This window comes from Pristis pectinata, chromosome 33 (genome assembly GCF_009764475.1).
Source record: "Pristis pectinata isolate sPriPec2 chromosome 33, sPriPec2.1.pri, whole genome shotgun sequence".
NCBI classification, from domain to species: domain Eukaryota; kingdom Metazoa; phylum Chordata; class Chondrichthyes; order Rhinopristiformes; family Pristidae; genus Pristis; species Pristis pectinata.
This window is the reverse complement of record NC_067437.1, coordinates 8,522,107-8,543,666: the sequence shown is the minus strand read 5'-3', so window position 1 is coordinate 8,543,666 and position 21,560 is coordinate 8,522,107. Positions and strand designations below refer to the sequence as shown.

The following is a 21,560-nucleotide window of genomic DNA, read 5'->3' as shown; positions in this document are numbered from 1 at the left end:
TCACTCCTCCAGGGAGAGCTTGTCAAACAGGTGCTCTTCCAGGCCATTCTCAGGGGCCCCCAATCTCCTCAGGATGATGATGTGATCTCCAAGCTTCTTGATCATCTTCACTTGCTCATCCAGGTAGTTGCTCTCCAGGAAGTCACACAGCTGGAAATAAGGATGGAATCAAGTTATATCCTGCAGCAGATATCAAGGAACACAAGCTTTTCTCTCCAATTTGGATAGAAGCAATCCACAAGAAATGCAAACCAACCTTACCCTGGCATTTAGCATGGTCATCCTACCATTCACGAGGATCACAACTGATCTAATTGATACAGCCTTGACATTACACAAGTCTCAACTCTTTCCCCAATGTTTCTACTTGCTGTACCTCCCCTTCAACAAGCTTCTCCTGGAGTGGATCTGATTTACTGGACTAATGGGATACTGATCATCCTGTCAGTTCCACACAGGAACCAAGGTCACCCCAACCTCAGTGGTTGAACTGTGGTGGAGACATTCATGCACATGTTCAGGTGGAGCTCCAAGTCATTGTGGGCTCTTTCCACTGAAGTATACAACAGAATGGACCTTTTAAAAAAAGGTAAAATTCTTTACCAAACTGCCCCCACTGCACAACATTGCCCTCTGAACACAAGAGATGGAAAAATTGGTCCACCTCTCAAGGCAGATGCTGAAGAAATTCATTATTACCTTCATTGCTCCAGCACAACCTTTGGTCAATTTTGGAAAATGTTGTTTGAAGATCAGGACTTCAGATGTGGCACAATATTTATAGTCTACTAGGCAGCAGTGATCTATGCACAGATGCTCCCTAGACAGGGACTAACTACAGCAGGTACCTCAGGGTACTGGAAAGATCCCCACTAGTTCCTAGCCCATGACCTCTCAGTGGAGGAGAATCTCAACTCCATGCATCAAGAACATAGTGACCCTGCCTAAGCAGTGCAGGGGCACATGGTCTCAAACAACCCATCCAGTATTCCCCACCACCCCCCTGACTCGATATGCACTTCTGTGGAAAATCTGCAGTCCCACATAGGCCTCAGTCACCTCAGAACCTAAAACCAAAGAGGGAACAAGTCTGGGGCATCATAGGTTTACATGGAACAGGAGGTGGGCATTCGGCCCTGCATCCTGTGCTTGCTTTTGGATATAGCTCTCCAATTCTTCCTTGTGCTGTTCTGTCTGCAACTGTTTCTTCTATCAAATGTCACATAGGAAGCAGATCCTGTCATTGTCCTATCAGACAGTGTCCCCCAGATCCCAATAATATTCCCTTCTTTCCCTGTTTAACCATTCCCTCATTCATAATTTCACTGTGGAAGTGCTTCCAACCGATTCACATTTCTACAATCATTTAACACTGAACCCCCACCCCCCCACCCTCTTTTCTGGATATTTACAGCAATAATGGTCAAAGGATTAAGGATGCATCAAACCCAAAGCAGTTTTGGTCAAACTGACATTTATCACATTCACTCAGTTGGACACCAGAACATTTCAGGAAACCTTGTGGCTCGAGGCATTAATCCTTTCCACAGGATCCAAGCTCAATGTCAATCAGTGGAGGAAGTGGGGGTGTTCATAGTTGGAAGAGCTCAAGTTAACAATGAACATATTTTATTACTGACAAATATTCACGCAAGTCAAATACCAGTGAAAATGTGGTTGAGATAATAAAACCACATGCACATGAACTGATCGCTGAAGATTGCACAATTGCTAAACTTGTACAACTATTTCACAATTCCAGCTGTACCGAGAATCCATTGCTCAGTGTACAAGGAGACAATACTAACCCATTATGATTCAAAAACATTGATCATTTGATAGGGAACACTATGGGTCCCACACATCCTACAGCAGGGGCTGGTATCAAGTTACTGGGAGATGCTTGTTTGGGTGCATGTGGCAAGTATTGTTTCAAAGATTTTCTAAAGTAGCAATTCAGCAGGCAAATTTGAATTTAGTTTGTACATTTAAGAAATAATGGCCTGCCTCCAATAAGCAAAATATTGTTGAGGATATTGTTCAGCTCATTCTATTCCTTCTAATACCACCAAATTTATTGTTTCTTGTATAGGAGACCAGATGTTTGCCATTTAATTGGTGGAGTTGGTTACAGGCCAATGCTTATACAACCTAGAACCAACCCAATTCACTCACTGAAAGTATATCCAGTTAAAATCAGAATCAACAGCACAGAATCAGGCCCTTTGAAAGTTGCAGAGAGAGCTGGGGGGAAGGATGGATAGGACAAAGGGAATCTCTTATAACCAAACGTTTTCCATGCTAGGGCTTAAAACCTGGGACAACAGGAACAGTTTCCCCACCAATGCCTGATCTGGAGAGATCAAACCTTCATTTATGGATGTCTGGGAATAGGATCAAGTTAATACCAAATTAATATTGAGGTCAGTATGCTGAGTGGAGAGTTTGTGCAGATCCAGCAGACTCTGGTTCACATCTTTCTCCAGCTGCAGAGTTCTCTGCATTGCCTCCAGACCATTGTTCCACTCATCCTGCTCTGGCTTCTGAAAAGTAACACCATTTACTTGAGCTGAATTACTTACACAAGTAGAAGTTACATTTACCAAGTTAAAGTAACAAAAGGAATCAATTGCTTCAGGTATCCTCATGGGGGTTGTCAACAGACAGCTCTGCATTTGCTGAACCAAACCCTGATGTCTGCCGGCAAGATCTGACCTCCATGCCAATTCTGGAATTCCACCAGTTTCTTAGCATGCTTCCATTCCTCATGGAACTGTTTCCTGAAGAACTTGGCAGAGTGATGCAGGACAACTTCATCCCAGTCAAAGTACGAGGACTGCAGACAAAGTTGAAGAATTTCATTTTGATCTAGATTGTAACAAGCAAAGTCCCAACTCTGAACTTTGCTGCAGCTATTTTTGTTTCAAACATATTCAGGAAGTTCTTTCCCCCAAATTGGATCAAATAACAGAAATCCAACCTGGATTTCAATTCAAAGTACACAATGCAGCAAAAAAAAACTCTTCTTTCAAATGAACAATGTGGAGGTCACATTTGACTTAGCCCCAATTCACAACGAATGGAGTTTACCACAGGTCCTTGCCAATATTTATGCCTCTGCTACATACTGGGATCTGATTCTTAAGAATGGTGCCATCTATATTTTCTACATGGGACTGTAGCATGGTTCTTAATTGGTTATCTGTGTGTTGTGTCATTATGTTTATGACCTCTTCCTAAGAAAAAATTCACATGGAAGCTTTAATTGAATAAAGCAAGGAGAGTCGGGGTTTCAGTACTACTATAACATCAACCATGGCTTTCAAAAGGAGCCAAACACTGGGCTCACTATTGTCTATCAGACCCATTGTTTAAAGCCAACCTTTGTATTACCAGAGATCCCATTGAACAGATATCTGCAATGAGAACTTCAGTTACAAACACAAGGAGACATATGCAACCTTCACTTCCTAAACACCTCAATGGACTGTAACTAATGGAAAAGAAAATACAACCTTCAAGACTCATCATAGAGAGATAAACATATGAAGAATAGAGCTCCATGTTGATCTGCCTGTTAACCCCATCCTCAGTCCTTATGGTAGTTCTGACATACTTGGAAAGCCATCCTATTTTCCATAAAACTACTACCTGGAAGCTCAAAAAGTGTCATAATACCTAGTCAGTCCCATGTTCTTATACCGCTGGGTCAGCTTGTGTTGTGAGAAAGGGTGACCTCACCAATAATGATTGACATTCTGTGACAGCCGGTTAGGAATTGCTCATGAATCCAAACACCAATGATCAAGAGTGAAGGATGAGTTTAAGATAAGGGGAAGGAGGTGGCGAGATCAAGTGCCATACAGGGAAATGAAAAAATACATGCTTTGGGAAATAAGGTATGACGATGTGAGTTGCTTTAGAAATTAATGTATTTTCCTGTTTAATATTCCAGGAATCACAATTTTGATTGAGATATAATTTTCTATTTCTCTACAGTCTCTGGGACCATCTAAGGTTTCTCAAAACAATCAAATGGTTTTTAATGAATGTTGAAACCAGCCACTGGAAAGAGAAATGGAAACACTTTGCTGTGAATGTCCCCTCTTCCTTCCTGGAGAATGGGTGTGTCTGAGCATCAGTTGCGGGGGCTGTAACAGTGCCATACATGGTGGGATGTGACATTCTTCTGGGGTTTATTCTAGTAAAATGCTGTCTGGTAAAATTTGGTCTGATCTGTATACTCAGGTCTGGTTAGTAAAGAATAATGTAACCTGGTTGAAAATATGAACCTCAGATGTTCTCTGACCAGCTGACTCAATACAGATTCACACAGAACAGAGGGAGACCATTTAGCTCTGTTCTTCTGCTTACTCCTTGAAACGATTCTCCATGTTGTGCTTTTCCTGCAATTGTTTGTCTGCTTTAGGATTTCCACAAACTACCACCTCCACAGAGATGATTCTGCTTGTCATCTTTCAGGTACTGTGTTCCAGATTAGAATTTGCTGCCTTAAGAAGTCCCCCCTCCTGTCCAATTCTGATCCTTTGTGATTCATGTTGATAGTTCATAGATCCAACCTCACATCTGCTTTCAGTCATTTTCTCCTGGATTAATGATGATAGGCTCCCTCATGGTTAAATCTCTATTTAGTTGGTCCAGAGGGCAAGGTACTAGCCATCACCATAGTCATGGCCTCATTGGGCAAAGTGCTTGCAACTAATCCAGTTTAGTTCCACCAGTCACAGCACTGGCCCTTGTTTTAGAAACGTTATCAATGAATCTGATTATTTACACCAATTAATCAAAGGAGACACAAGAAACAAAATTAGAACAGATATGTCCACAGTGACATTTGTCACATGGGGAATGTTGATGGCCACTCATTCAGACAACACATCCTGCCATTAAGCCTCACCATTTGTGGCTCTGAGGGCCCTTCTTCTGAGGCCAGGTATTTCAATTCAAGTGAGAATCAGCATTTTTAAAAACCACTAATGTACTGCAAGCTATTATGCTTATCACAATGCTCAATATTGAAAAGGATTTACCCTAATTTCAAAGGGAATGACCCCACTGGCTCTGGACCAAAACAGTTGCTACTCAGCCCAGAAATATGGAACCAAACTTAAAAATGAGCAGTCACCAAGAACAAGGCAAGTACACTATTGAAGTTTATTTTCAGTTGATGTTACACTCCAATAGTTTCATACTAATCATGTGAGGATTCACACAAATTGAGTGTTTTACAATTCCAACAGGTGGTTTCAAATTCAAGTCCATTTGTTCACTCTCCTCCAGGGAGATCTTGTCAAACAGGTACTCTCCCAGGCCATTCTCAGGAGCTCCCAGTCTCTTCAGGTTGGTGATGTGATCTCCAAGCTTCTTGATCATCTTCACTTGCACATCCAGATGGTGGCTCTTCAGAAAGAGACAGCTGGAAGGAAGGAGAGAATGTAGTTACATCCTGGAGCAGATACAAAGCAATTTAGAACTACTTCCTCACCCCCATGTTTGAATCTGACCATAACGAAGTGGCACAGTTGATATTCATGGGAATTTCCATATGTTCCATCAATTCCTGTCACATTGGGATAGCTGCATCAACATCACATCAGCTGGCCTCCCATCCTCACCAATTCCTGGCCAATCCAGGAGAAACCAAAGCTTTGGGCTGGAGATCCTGTAAATGGAACCAAACAAAGCTCCACCCATATTACCCCAAATCCATACAGGATTAAAAACTTACAGGAGGGTCAGTGTGCTGAGTGGAGTGTTTGTGTAGATCCAGCAGACTGGTTCACACCCTTCTCCAGCTGTAGAGTTCTCTGCATTGCCTCCAGACCATTGTTCCACTCATCCTGCTCTGGCTTCTGCCAAGGAAAGCAACACTTCATGTTGTTAATTGTTTACCAAGTGGGTTAATTACACAAGTGGAAGAAACAGTCAAAGAGGATAGCAATATTTCTAGTATTTACACTTGTATCAACTAAGTAAAGTAGAATCATTTGCTGCAGACAGAATTAGTTAAAGTCTTTGATGGAACCAGACAGACTGCTCTGCATTTGTTGAGCTGAACCCTGATGTCCTCCAGCAAGATCTGGCCTCCATGGAGATTCTGGAATTCCATCAGTTTTTGGTGTGCTCCCATTCCTCATGGGACTGCTTCCTGAAGAACTCAGCAAAGTGACAAAGGGCAACATCATCCTGGTCAAAGTACAGAGACTTGAGAGATTTGAAGAGCTTCAATTCAGTTGCTTGCAATGAGGAAATTCTCAACTCAGATTGAGAAACTGAACTTGGCAAACAGATTCTGATCCAATAAACAAATGCAAACTTGAATGTCAATTCACATCACATGTTGCAGCTCATTATGTAGCCCTCACATAGCACATGAGCAATGTTGGTGGTCACATTATGCTAGGTACCAGTTTACAAATAGAATTGCTACTCATCCCTACTATTATTTATGCTTCAGCTGCAAAGTAATGATCCACTTGCTATCAGGCACTCATGCAGGTGGCCAAGTTGTTTTTTGACATGGGCCTATTTGATGATTCTTGATTTTGAAGAGCCAGGATATGCTCAGAAGCATTGCTTCCACCTGTGCATATTTTCATGGACAGTAAGTTTTCATCAAAAGGAGGAAATTTCTGGTGCTTGGATAATGCTGTGAAAACCACCATGGCTTTCAAGAGAACCCAAATGCCAGGTTCATCATAGTACAGCACATCCACAACACAAAACTAGCATTGGGTTCATTAATAGATCCCATTAAAGACAGAACAATGAGAGATCATTTACAAACACTAGTCATAAGCAAGTTACACTTGCTAAACCCTTTAAATGAAGGGTAACTGGAGCAACAACCAGACCATTAACTCAGGATCACCCTACAGTGTACAAATGTCCACAGTATCTCCCAGCAAGGAATATAGTTTAAGTTCATCATTGAAAATGACAACCTCAAACAAGGGATGAAAGACTCACCATGGAGAGATAAACATAGGAGATATAGAGCTCCATGTTAATCTGCTTGTTGACACCATCCTCACAGTCCTTGTGGTAGTTCTGACACCTTGGGAAGCCATACTCCTCAGTACACAACTGCAACTTACTATCACCCAGCGAAGTCCCTTGTACTTATACAGCTAGGTCAGCCTGCAGTGTGGTTAAGGATGACCTCACCAATGATGATTGACATTCCCTGATAGCCAGTTAGGAATTGCTCATGAATCCAAGTGCCAATGAACAAGAGTGGAAGATGGGCCATTAAATCAGGGGGAGGAGGTATCAATTTAGAAAAATTCAGGTTCTAGGAAATTTCTGTTATGTGCCAGCATTTGGGTTCTCTGTATGGCCTTACATCTGAAAGTGTTTTCTTGTTTTATGCCCTAGAAATCATAACCTTTGGTCAAATATTAGTTCTTGTATTTTTCCTGAAGCGGTGTTTCTTAGACTAGCATGGAGGGACGTTTCACTCCTTTGAGTTACATTCAAGTGAAATGTTGCCTGGTAATATTCAGTCTGAGCCCTCAGAATACTCCGTTCTGGTTGGATTCAGTGAAGAATAACTTAACCTTGTTGAAACAATGAAACTCAGATGTTCTCTAACCATTTGACTCAACATAGGTGCATTCACACAAAACAGAGAGAGGCAATTTCGCCCTGTTCTTATGCTTACTCTTTGAAACAGTATTCCATTTATATCCTGTGATGTGCTTTCTCTGCATTCTTTTCCCTTTTAGGTATTTACCTAAAAGCAGATCAATGTTGGATCTGCTTCAGTTATCTTTCAGGTAGTGCACTCTAGATCACAACTTACTGCCCTAAAATTAAATTCCCCTCTCCTGTCCCTCTGGATTGTTTGCCTTTCACAATGGTCATTCTTGGGTCCGGTGTCTCATCTGGCTTCACTCATTCACTTCAGGATTAGGTGATGACAGGCTCCTTATTAGGTTTAAACTCTGTGTTTCATTGGTCCAGTGGACAAGACATTGAGGTGAAAATGGCGATGCACGACCTCCATTTTGACCTCATTGTGGGAAGTGCTTGCAACCTATGTACCTTCGTGTCACAACACTGGCCCTTTGGTTTCCGAGGGGATGTCATTGACGAGGAAATGAATCTGGATACTTACACCACTAATGGCAAAGGAGATGCAGGAAACAGCAAACCAAAAGCAGATTTGATGGAAGTGATGTTCATCATGTGGTCATTGTTGGTGGCCACTCAGTTGGGCAGCAGAGCCTTTGTTAAACCTTGCTCTTTGTGGCGTTGAGCCAACTTCCGACTAAACCTTTCTGCAAGATCTCTAAACTATCCATTGCTCCTTGCAGGAAGTGGGAATGTGGATATTATACATTCTACTTAGTTTATCAACATTTTGTTCTACGTGCAACTAACATTGTTTAACATCCACTGCTGTGGTCATGGTTATTGTGTTAAACAGCATCTTTGCTGTAATGGTGTCATAGAATCATAATAACAACTTGTGATGTGACAGGAAGGACTTGTCCCATGACAGAATGTTGTGTGATCATGTGTATAAAGGAAGGAAATTTTCCTAGTGGTAGAGAAAACACCTTTGGACTAGAGTGTGAAATGTGAAATGCTGCCAAGGATCAAAACTGAGCATACCTGAAGATTTGTTGTTGCTAGGGTAATGGAAGGGATAGGAGAGCATTATTTTGTTTTCTCTTGAGACGTGTTTGTTTCATGGACTGATTGAGCAGACTTTATCTCAAACTGTAGTTGTGGCTGAGTGGTGTCAAGGATCACTGAAGATTCGTACTCTTCCGGGCAAGGCCAGACAGTGTTCATTAACCATTTTTACTTGTCTTTGAAGATGTTGGTGAGCCACCTTCTTGAACTGCTGAAGTTCTGGTGAAGGTGCTCCTGTAATGCTGTAGGGGCAAGAGTTCCAGAATCAGAATCAGACTCTGATTTACTATCACTGACATATGACATGAAATTTGTTGTTTTGCAGCAGCAGTACAGTGCAAAGACATAAAAATCTACAAATTACAAAAAATAAATAGTGCAGTAAATAGGAATAATGAGGTAGTATTCGTGGGTTCATGGATCGTTCAGAAATCTGATAGCAGAGGGGAAGAAGCTGTTCCTGAATTGTTGATTGTGGGTCTTCGGGCTCCTGTACCACCTGCCTGATGGTTGTAATGAGAAGAGTGCATGTCCTGGATATGTGAGGGTCCTTAATGATGGATGCCGCCGCCTTGAGGCACCACCTCATGAAGATGTCCTCAATGGCGGGGAGGGTTGTGAACATGATGGAGCTGGCTGAGTCTACAACTCTCTGCAACCTCTTGTGATCCTGTGCATTGGAGGCTCCATACCAGGCGGTGATGCAACCAGTCAAAATGCTCTCCACCGTACATCTATAGAAATTTGTCAGATTCTTTGGTGACATACCAAATCTCCTCAAACTCCTAATGAAGTGGAGCCACTGGTATACCTTCTATATGATTATATCAATGTCTTGGGCCCAGGATAGATCCTCTGAGATGTTGATGCCCAGGAACTTGAAGCTTCTCCTCCTTTCCACCACTGACCCCTCAATGAGGACTGGTGTGTGCTCTCCCAACCTCCCCTTCCTGAAGCCCACAATCAGTTCCTTGGTCTTGCTGATGTTGAGTGCAGGGTTGTTGTTGCGACAGCACTCAACCAGCTGATCTAGCTCACTCCTGTAAGCCTCCTCGTTGCCATCTGAGATTCTGCCAGCAGCGGTGGTGTCATCGGCGAATTTATACATGGTGTTTGAGCTGTGCTTAGCCACACAGCCATGAGTGTAGAGAGAGTAGAGCAGTGGGCTAAGAATGCATCCTTGAGGTGCACCTGTGTTGATAGTCAGTGAGGAGGGGATGTTATTACCAATCCACACTGACTGTTATCTCCCTATAAGGAAGTTGAGGATCCAGTTGCAGAGGGAGATACAGAGGCCCAGGTTTTGAAGATTGGTTATTAGTACTGAGGGAATGATGGTGTTGAACGCTGAGCTGTAATCAATAAACAGTAACCTGACGTGTTGTCTTGCAGTTGTCTAGGTGCTCTAGTGAGATTGCGTCTGCTGTAGACCTGTTGTGGCGGTGGGCAAACTGCAGCGGGTCCACGTCCTTGCTCAGGCAGGAGTTAATTCTAGCCATAACTAACCTCTCGATCCAGGATTATGACCCAACGATGATGAAGAGGCAGTGATGTGTTTCCAGGGAAGGGCAGTGTGCAGTTGGTGGGAGGCTTGTAGGTGGCAACATTCTCATGCACCTGCTGCCCTTATCCTTTTTGCTGGATTTGGGAGGTGTTGTCAAGATAATGCATTTTGTAGATGGCACACACTGCTGTAGTTGGTACGCTGTGCCTATGGTTGAGGGAATAAATGATTGGCGTGGTGGCTGTGGTACCAATCAAGCAGGCTGTCCTGGATACTTGACCATGAGGGGTAGTTGGAGCTGTGATCATCTAAGCAAGTGGAGATTGCTCCAGTCTCCTGATGTGACCTCAAGATAATGGAAAGTTTCGCTCATGTCATAAAGTAAGATATTTGCCACAGACTTCTCCTTCTCTGACCTGCTCTTATAAACACAGGCTTTATCCAACTGGTCCACTTGAGTTTCCAATTCCAACTGCTGCTGCAGGATGTTGATGATGGGGATCTGAGAGGACCAGAATTTTTATGCCAGCAGTAGCTGCTAATTCTATCCGGCACACTCCCACTAACAAAATATTCAGCCCATTTCATAATGAATCATTGCATGAGATCTTTTTTTATCTAAAGGCTATAACCCAAGAGAAGCTGAATCTGCAGTAGGAGCATGCATTGTAATTAATGCATTGTCAAATTGTGAAGAATCATAAGCACATGGCACAGGAAGAATTTATTCTGCCTATCGCCAAAATGGCCTTTGGTTTAATCCCACTCTCCAGCCCTTTATCTATTACCCCTGCAGTTCACGGCTCTTCAGTGCTCATCCAGGTACTTTTGGCAAAGATATTGGTTTCCACTCTATTGGGCGCTGAGTTCCAGACTCCTATCCCTCTCCCTTGACCAGATAAAACAGTTTATTTTTACGTGTCTGTTATAGTTACATTTCCTATCAGATATTATCCTTTATAGGGACAGTCAATCTGTTAACAGCAGGAGAACAAACAAGATACTAGCACAAATTTCCTCTTTGCCTCTTGTTTTTAATGTTTAGTTCAAGAATTTGAATTGTAGTCTTTGCCTGCAGACTGCAGTGGATTTATAAAACCTGTCAGATTATAAAAGAGAAGCAGACATAATGTACAAGTTTTGCAAATACCAGCTGACAGGAAATGGCACTTGAGTTTTGGATGGGTTATTGCAACAGTTCCGTTACAAAGGGGATGAAGATGAACACAGAACAAGAAAAGACCAGCTACGACATACAACACAGATGTTTGATCTATTCAGCCTGTGTCTTAACTTCAGCAGCTCTGATGTCGACTTATGTGGCAGTGGTTGCTTTACACCACGTCCTTGCACTGAAAGGAGAAATCTTATCGATGAGAGAGGAACTGGACACATATAAATTCCACCTGGATCGTTTGGAAGACCTGGCAAGATTAAATAAGGGCCAAGCAGCCAACTGGAGCAGATCAGTGAGTCAGGTTAATGAGGTTTTCAAGAAGCAACTGTACCATGAGGCTAAATCAAAAGATGGAATGAAACTTAGAATAAGCAGATCACTATCTGAAGAAGCTCAACAGGCCTGTGTGCAACTGATCGCCTCCAATGTCCAAAGACCGGTTGTAAGAGCAAGTACTTGTCAAAAATGCATCCCGGGAAGACCACAACAATCCTGTCGAGTTGAACGAAGAACTGATACAAATCAAAACCAAATGGAAGCTACTACCGTCCCCTGGATTCTCAGTTTGAAAAAGGGAAGTGCTCTTGACAAGAAAGGTAATAAAATCTCTGTGATAGAAGCTGGTTACTTTCTGGTGTACAGCCAAGTGTGGTATAAGGATAATACCTTTACAATGGGGCATTTTATAAAAAGGAATAAAGCCAGCATTGTTGGCAATGAGCCACACACTGTGATTCTGTTTCGGTGCATTCAGAACATGTCTGCCTGCTGTCCAAATAATTCCTGTTTCACAGCTGGCATTGCACAGCTTGAAGTAGGAGATGAGCTTGAGCTTGTAATACCACGAATACAAGCACAAATTGCACTAAATGGCGACGGGACGTTCTTTGGAGCAATAAAACTGCTGTAAATGTTGTCCAAAGCTTTAGAAGCAAAGTGACTCCGTATTTATAGGAAAATGATCCCATCAATATACACTCCTTGATTTACTGTGGTGGAAAAATGCCTGATGTTTTAAAATAAATATTATAGAAAGAATAAACAATTTTGTCTTTCTCATGCAACAGGAAAATGAAAGGAACAGATAGTACAAGTTTCTGTATTTTAGTTATTGTTAAAAGTCAGGTTGAAGCAAATCTGAGTGCCAACCTGGGTGGAATCATCTTGCAAAGCCTCTATCTGCTTCGCAATTGGACGAAGTTGAGGATACGTGAAATACAGGGGCAAGCCAGAATATGTCAAACTTACAGGAAGCCAAACTGCATGGAAGAATTCCACATCTCCATCCCTTGCACTAACTACAGAATGGAGGATATTTTATTGGGACTTATAAAAGAAGCTCCATATAGCAATCAGGCTGTCAACTGTCATCTGGGCTAACAAATCACTGGATTCAGCAGCAATTAGAGATGGGAATAATTGCCTGTTTTATCAGCAATGCCCACAAGGGAAAATCTGTCTGGAACCACTAACATAAACATGAAGAAAACATTTAAGTGCCTTATCAACATAATGATTGGTCACAACCTTCTGGAGATGGGACAAACAGTAAGAGGACCGAAGAGTTATAATCAATAAGTTTGTCAAATTTGAAATAAAAATTGACAGAATGAGCATAAGAGATCAATAGGAAGCGTTAGCACCTTCCATGTAAATGAAAGAATTTGGAGAAAATATTGTAAGAGACCATTCACCATCACTGTCAGGGTAATCAGCATCTCCAAATTCTGGAAAAACAGCAGCAAGGAGGTTTCCATGGATTCAACAGAAGGAAGTTTCACTGACTCTTGCGGCTCTTCTGTGGTAAGAACAAGACAGGACTCCATCGCTGCCACTGCCACAAGACTAGAGGTGTAAATTTTGCATTTTCGTTTCCACAGGAAGAAAGATACAGACCATTTGGGCAAAGTTTTGGAAAGAATACAAATTTCCTGGAGGTTAGGTGAAGATAGAACATTATGCAGTCTGCTTGTAGTTGAGCAAGTTGTTTGGAGAAAACGTCACATGGAAAAGTAAAGCCCTTAGAATCCAGGGGAAAGTGGCAAATCGGATCCAAGAATTTGCCTGGAAAACAGCTTTCATTTTCTCATCTGTTGGCAATATATTTTAAATATTCAGAATTTCTCTTTTATTTTAGAATGTCACACTTAGCTTTCACAACATTTGTAGACATCTGATCCAAACTGCTTTGGGATGCACCAGTAGTGTGACCAGAATGAATAGCTCAGGGGAGGTGTCCAATCATAAAATAAAGATTTTACAGAAATAATTAAAGTAAAATCTGAACTTAGCTATAGTTAAGATTTCAATTTAATAGCATTTTATAGAGACAAAGTCTATGCATGTCTTGAGTGATTTATTTTAGTAACTGAAAGTGTCTGATTTTACCTAACAATAATTTTTTTTAAATCTCAGAAATTAAATCAAAAATCAAGCAAAATGAGCCCCTCTCTGTCAATAGTTTGCCCAAATGCAGGGATTATGAGATGATACAAAAATTTGACTAAGAGGTTAGTAATGAGGAAAAAATTTTTGGGCCGCTGAAAGAATCAATAGACTTTCTCAGCGTAAGATATTGTATTTCAATCAGGAAGACAAATGAGGTAATGAAGACATAGCAAAGAAATACAGGCTGACCTTGGGTAACAAACGGGTTCCATTTTTTACAGACATCTATAAGTCAATTTTTGTCCATAGGTTGATTTTGTCCATAAGTCGGAAAATATACAAAATCACTCGATACGGTAACCGTATTGGAATACAGTATTGGAATGAACAGTGTTAATGAGGGCAAATTAACATGAAAATTTATTTATTGCCTTCTCCTACCTAGTTACAATGGTACAGAGTCAGGATGTCCCACACTCCAATGGCTGGTTTCGGTGGGCTTGAAGTATCAGTGGATGTTACGTTGTTTAATAGAGTATTGTTGTGCAAGAATCAATAGAAGCAATTGTTCGACAATTTCAAAAACACCTCTCTTAAGTGGCTTCCTGTGGTGAAACTGGCAGCCTGTATTCTTAAGAGACAGTGGTGTCTGATTACTGAGGGAAGGTTACATGTAATCTGGTTCTTGTTTGAATTTAATAATATCTGTGAGAGCTTGTTCGTATGTATGGGTGCCCATAAGTCAGGCGATTGTATCCCAGTGAGGGCCTGTACACAAAAAATGAGGTTAGAGAAACTGAGGCATTTAGAAGCATATATTTACCTTGAAGGTGTTTAAGGCAAATGGTTAGTTTTCTTTACTGACTGCAGCGTTAAGAACAGAGGTCATACCAGACCTGTATGAAGCAACATTTAGGCCTGAACACCACCTTGGATTGTTGGATTCCGTGGGGTGAAGGTACTTCCCTTGTGAGTGGCGAATTTCAGGATTTAGAACCAGCTATGGTGAAGGAAGATGAAAGAAATTGCGGATGCTGGAATCTGGAACGAAAAATAAAACGCTGGAAGAACTCAGCAGGTCAAGCAACATCTGTGGAGGCAAAGGGTGCATGTCGATGTTTCAGGTCAAGATCCTGGATCAGAACCAAAGGACCAATGTTGAAGGAATGTATATATTTACAGATAAGGATAGAAAATGCAGGAAATATTCAGCAGGTCAGGCAGCATCTATGAATGTATATTTAAGTTAATTGGTAGAAAGATCAGAAGGAAGTTAAGAATAGTTTTTCATCCAGAATATTGTGAGATTCTAACAGTTGCTGTCTGAGAGTGGTGGCAGAAACCCCCTCTCGTTTAACTACCTGAATGAGAACTTGATGTTTGCTAACCTGCAGGACTTCAAACCAAAAGCTGGGATGTGGAACTAATCACAATAATTTGTCAGCTGGCATAAACATAATGGACCAGTTGCCCTCATTCTGTCCTATAAATGTCTTGATTATTTCTTGAATCAGGATCCTTAAAATTCTTTTAAAGGAATCAAAGAATTACTAGACTTATTTTTAAAGGAGCATTAATTATTGTGGTCTGCAGTATTTCATTGGGCCACACATTGAGACCTTGTATTGTCTGGTCTAAATGTGTTGAGGTTTGCTGAGGAAAGGAACTTTTGATCTTGAGCATTTCGAATATACAAATTCTGTTATATAGGACAAAGGGGGAGAGCTTAGTGCTACTGTCACAAAAGACATTTGGGGAATGACAGCAATCTAATGACCTGTTTTCTTGATGCAGTTGTGCTTTTGGAAACTTACTTGCAAATGTAGCATATGTTGGATTCAACTGTTTTAAGTAGTTTTTTTTAACATGTATAGTGTTTAATACACCTCAAGTGGCTGCACAAGGAATGGCTGCTTCTTAGCTTATTGGTTTGTCCTTCAGGTGAATATGTGTTTTCTCACTGGTTGATTTTACCACAGGTATCTACTAGGTTTTCTGAATAGACTATTGTTATCTAAGGAGTACCTCTTATCTCAAGTATAAAAGGTGTCGTTTGTTTTGGTAATCACTCTCTTGCTTGTCTCTCTCTCTCGCCTCTTATCTCTCTCTTTCTCTAGTTTATCTTTCTTTCTTGCTCTCTTCCCCCCCTGGCCCTAGCTCATTTTTAGTTCCTTTGTCTCAGCTCATCTCCTAGTAGTAAAGCTGGTGCCATGTGCTCTGTGACTGTTTCTTCGTTTTAAACTTTTCCAATAAAACTTTGTGAAGCACCAAGTTGTTTTCAACTCATTATTGGACTCCTGAAAGAACCTGTGGATTTGAAAATAACCGGATTCGACACATACTTTTTGAATGATTACTCCAAAACTAGATGTGCAAATTTACAGGCAAGTCTAGAGGCAAGAGAGAGAGACGTAAGCAAGAGAACGATTGGTGTAAGCATTACTTGAAACTATAGCAAAATTGATTTGTGAACTATAGGATGGCCTTGTATTGTAAAGGATGTTTATATATATTGTATGTATATGTATATTTCTCTGTTTAAAGAAATAAACCAAAATAGAATTTTTGAAAAATAATCAGTTTGCCATCTAATTCCTGGATGCCAAATATTTATTTTAAGAACAAATTAACATTTGAGGGAGATTAAAGGGGATATGGTGGGTGATCTTGAGCATCTCTGGTTCTTAAAGGCCCAATACAACGGGTGACATCTTGGCACCATCGGGAGCAGTTGGGTCAGTTGGCTGTATAGTAGAGTGCGTATATTCTCATCCTTAAATAAAACCATATCTACGTCTTAATCCAAGGATTGTTTCCATAGACGGGAAATTGCAACTGTAACTTCATTATTGAAGAAAGGTGTGAGAAATGACTGGAGACCAGGGACCTGGCTAACTTAACACATGCTAAACTGATTCCAAATATGAGTGCATTGTAATTGAGCAAAGAATCATGAGCGAATTAGAGCTGCAGACTGATTTGTAAAAGGTTAGTGTATGTCATCATTCATTCTTACCTACACTTCCTATTAATTTTGTGTCATCAGCAACTTGGAAACATTGCCAGAGCAGTGCACTGAAGCCTCTGCCTGTATCTGTTGCATTATATCATGAAATAAGGAATTAACCAAATCTTTCTCACTACCTCGATGTAATTTTGTATGACATGGTCTGTGTAGATGGCACACAAAGCAAAAGCTTTTCACTGTATCTCGGTACAATGCCAATACCAAAACCAAGTATATTGAAGGAAAAATGATCCAGCTGAGCTCAAGCTGTCTAACTCAACGATAAAAGGAGAAGTCATATATCTGCACAATACCTCTTGTGGGTTACCTGTGAGCCCTCAGGACAAATTAAGTAATTTTCAAGCACAGTCACTATTGCAATGTAAGACTTTTGTACAGAAGGAATCCACAAACAGTAAGGTGATAATTCTTAAATGATGTTTTGTTAAAAGAAAATCATTAGCTTGAACAGTGGGATAACTCACCTGCTTTGAGATTTTGCTGTACATTTCCCTATGAGGACAGAGAGGGCTTTAGTTTAATGATTTTTCCATAAGATAGCTTCTCAAATAGTGTAGCATTCCCACTGCAAAGTACTGGCATGCCAGCTTTGATCTTTGTGCTTAAATCAAATGGAATTTGATCATACAACTTTCTAACTCAGAGGAGAAAGTGCAACCACTAAGCCATGTCTGACACCTATGTTTATCTACTTTTTATTCACCATATAAGGCAATAGTACTACTTACATTTATGCACCATGTTCCTATATTCTGTCAGTCATAGGGTCATAGAGTCATACAGCACAGAAAGAGGCCCTTTAGCCCATCCTATCCATGCCGACCAATAAATACCTATCTATCCTCATTCCATTTACCAGTACTTGGTCCTTGGCAATTCAAGTACTCATCTAGATACTTCTTAAATGTTGCGAGAGTCTCTGCCACCTCGGGCAGTGCATTCCAAACTCCAAACTCAGGATGATAAATCTTCCCTGCATAATTTCTAAACCTCTTACCCCTTACATTAAAGGAATGCCCTCTGGTTATAGACACCTCTACTTTGGGGAAATGTTTATCATTGTCTACCCTAGCTATATCATCATAACTTTGTACACCTCTAACAGGTTCCCCTCATCCATCTCTGCTCTAAGGAAACTAAATCCAGCCTTCCCAGTCTCTCCTCATAACTGAAATGCTCAAACCCAGGCAGGACCATGTATTGGTATTGGCTTATTATTGTAACTTGTACCGAGGTACAGTGAAAACCTTGTCTTGCATACCGATTGTACAGGTCAATTCATTACACAGTGTAGTTACATTAAGTTAGTGCAGAGTGCATTGAGGTAGTACAGGTAAAAACAATAACAGTACAGAGTAAAGTGTCACAGCTACAGAGGAAGTGCAGTGCAGGTAGACAATAAGGTGCAAGGTCACAACAAGATAGATTGTGAGGTCAGAGTCCATCTCATCAAATAAGGGAACCGTTCAATAGTCTTATCACAGTGGGCTAGAAGCTGTCCTTGAGCCTGGTGGTATGTGCCCTCAGGCTCCTGTATCTTCTACCTGATGGAAGAGGAGAAAAGAGAGAATGACCCAGGTGGGTGGGGTCTTTGATTATGCTGGCTGCTTCACCAAGACAGCAAGAGGTAAAGACAGAGTCCAAGGAGGGGAGGCTGGTGTCCGTGACGCACTAGGCTGTGTCCACAACTCCCTGCAGTATCTGTTGAATCTCGTCTTCATCCTCTCCAGTGTAATCACATCCTTTCTATACTGAGACGACCAAACTGCAGACACTATTCCAGATGTGGCCTCACCCAATGTTTTATAAAGCTGTACCATAGCTTTCCTGCTGATATATTCTATGTCCTGGCTAATGAAGGCTAGCATTCTGTATGCCTTCTTTACCATCCTACCTACCTGTGCTGCCACCTTCAGGGATCTTTGAACTACAGCAAGGTCCCTGTTCCTCAATATTACCTAGGACCCTGCCATTTCATTGCGTATGTCCTCTACTTACTTGACCTCCTAAAATGCATCACTTCACACTTATCAGTGTTAAATTCAATTTGCCTCTGCTCTGCCCAGTTTACTAGCTGATCAATATCTTTTTGCAGCCTGAGTCTATCCTCCTTACTATACACAACCCTGCTGATGTTTGTGTTAAATGTCCTTTGTCTTTCATGCATCTATCTAATTCAATCTTAAATATTGATGGGGCTTCTGCCTCAACCACTAACCCTCAGAGTGAATTCCACAGCCTCAGATCAAAACTTCTATATTTATTCTTGTATCCTTGTTCCCTTGATAAGAACCCCTCAACAACTGGCAACCGTTTGCTGTCGTCTACCCTGCCTGATCCATTCACAATTTGAAGCTTTAAATGTCATGAACTGATCCAGTTTGTGCAAAAATTTTAAGGGAGGAAAACTACTTCAAATTAATTGTGATTGGAGGACAAAGGGTGCAGGTTCAAAGAAAGAATGGGAGTCTTGGACCTGTGCCAGGAAATTAACCAAATAATCCATGTACTTCTTTTGCAGACAGAACAAATCAGTAGGTTTGGGTGATCTTTTTCAGAGAGATTAATTAAGCAGTCTATCATTGGAAAGGTGATCCTTCAAAATACTGGGTTGTGTAAGACTTCCTTGTGACTTCTTTACACTCTTATGTCCTTAGTGAGCAGAGATTAACAGATAGCTGCAGAGATTGACGGAGTAGAACCTCAGTGTGATATATACACTACAGAGCAAGTCCCTCTTTATAATAGCAACAAGTTAGTTTTAGTTGTGAGTGCGGTTCAATAGGACTATTTAAAAAAAACTCTCTATTTGCACTGGGATATAATTGAAAAGCAGAGAGGCAATGCTCAATTTGAATTAATAGGTTGCACTTGGAATATTGAGTGCAATTCCAGTCATCATACATACAATACAGAGACAAGTCAGTCCCAATGCCATGTGATTTTGTTTAATAACCTTTCAAAAGCCTTCCAAAAGCACCAATACACATTAACTGGTTTGCCTTTATCTTTTCTGCTGGCCACAGCCTCAAGAAATTCCAACAGTTTTGTCAACATGATTTCTTTTCATAATTCCATGATGGCTCTCCACAATCCTATCATTACTTTCCAAGTGCCATGTTACCACTTCCTTACGAATAGATCCTAGTATTTCCTTCACTTTGATGTCAGTCTGAATGATCTGTGGTTCCCTCTTTCACGCTTCCTTCTTTCTTAAAGAGGAACTATACTAGAATATATTAAGCTTTAGAAGAAAGCAACTAAGGCATCCACTTTATCTATAGTCACCTCCTTCAAAACTGTTGGATGAAGATAATCAGGTTTTGGAGATTTACCACGTTTCAGTTCCATTAATTTTGCCATTTTTGCCAAGCTTTTTATTAATGATAACTCTGTTAATGTTCTCATTCACACTAGATCTGCAGTTTTGCACTATTTCTGAGGCCTATTGTGTCTTCTCCCATGGAAAATAGCACCAAAATATTCATTTAATTTCTCTCCCATTTTCTTTCCCAATTTCTCCCAGGTTTGGTCTGTAATGGATCAAATTAACTTCAGCTAATCTTTTCCTTTTTATTTATCCTTCCATCTTTCTTTCTGGCTTATTCTCATATTCTATTTTCCCTATCATTATCAATCCTTGGTCCACCTTTGCTGAATTCTGTAATTTTCTTATTCCTCAGCAATGCTACAAGCCACTTGCTTTGATTTAACAATTTCTCTAACTTTCGCCCACTTTTCCTGTTGACTTTTGTGCCTAAAACATTTAAAGAATTAATGCATCTTTACTATCCCATATTTTAATATAGTTTTCCAGTCTGCCATAATCAACCATGCCACATGCCTCCATGATTTACTGATTCAGATTAAAGATTCTGGTTTCAGATTGAATTTAGTCACCTACCGTATCGTGATCACTGTTGATTAAAGGCCACTTTACTACCAGATCTTCGATTAACCCTTTCTCATTACTCAGTACCAGATCTAAAATAGCCTGTTCGCTTGTTGGTTCATCAGCGTGCTGATCTAAAAAAGCCACCTCTTATACACTACACAAATTAATCTTCCACACTGTACTTGACAGTTTGGTCAGTATCTAAGTAGATTGAAGTCCCCAATGACTGTTGCATCACCTTAGAACTTAGAACATTACAGCGCAGTACAGGCCCTTCAGCCCACAATGTTGTGCCGACATTTTATCCTGCTCTAAGATCTATCTAACCCTTCCCTCTCACATAGCCCTCCATTTTTCTATCATTCATGTGCCTATCTAAGAGTCTCTTAAATGTCCCTAATGTATCTGCCTCCAGCACCTCTGCTGGCAGTGCATTCCACGCACCCACCACTGTGTCAAAAAAACTTACCTCTGACATCCTCCCTTTACCTTCCTCCAATCACCTTAAAATTATGCCCCCTCATGTTAGCCATTTTCGCCCTGGGGAAAAGGTCTCTGACTGTCCACTTGATCTATGCCTCTTATCATCTTGTACATCTCTATCAAGCCACCTCTCATCCTTTTTTGCACCAAAGGGAAAAGCCTTGGCTCGCTCAACCTGTACTCATAAGACATGCTCTCCAATCCAGGCAGCATCCTGGTAAATTTCCTTTGCACCGCCTCTAAAGCTTCCACATCCTTCCTATAATGAGGTGACCAGAACTGAACACAATACTCCAAGTGTGGTCTGACCAGAGTTCTATAGAGCTGCAACATTACCTCAAGGCTCTTGAACTCAATACCCTGACTCATGAAGGCCAACACACCATACGCCTTCTTAACAACCTTATCAACATGCGCGGCA

At 41.0% G+C, this 21,560-nt stretch overlaps 2 protein-coding genes and 1 pseudogene across 2 annotated transcripts; 1 reads left to right on the top strand and 2 right to left on the bottom strand.

The window, feature by feature from the left end:
- On the bottom strand, positions 1-3,628 carry LOC127585446 (ferritin heavy chain A-like). Its single transcript, XM_052042879.1, is given in 5 exon segments — positions 1-150; positions 2,409-2,543; positions 2,690-2,837; positions 3,530-3,592; positions 3,594-3,628. Coding segments are annotated over 5 exon segments (531 nt in total).
- A 1,553-nt stretch (positions 3,629-5,181) lies between these two features.
- Positions 5,182-8,830, bottom strand: LOC127585410 (ferritin heavy chain, oocyte isoform-like; annotated as a pseudogene).
- Positions 8,831-11,382: 2,552 nt separating this feature from the next.
- LOC127585439 (tumor necrosis factor ligand superfamily member 13B-like) lies at positions 11,383-16,271 on the top strand. Its single transcript, XM_052042866.1, has one exon. It carries the CDS (start codon positions 11,383-11,385, stop codon positions 12,253-12,255), a length of 873 nt encoding a protein of 290 aa, XP_051898826.1. The 3' UTR covers positions 12,256-16,271.
- The last annotated feature ends 5,289 nt before the right edge of the window (positions 16,272-21,560 follow it).

Coding starts and splice junctions, on each gene's coding strand:
- LOC127585439 (XM_052042866.1), top strand. CDS start 11,383: ATGAAGATGAACACAGAACAAGAAAAGACCAGCTACGACATACAACAC.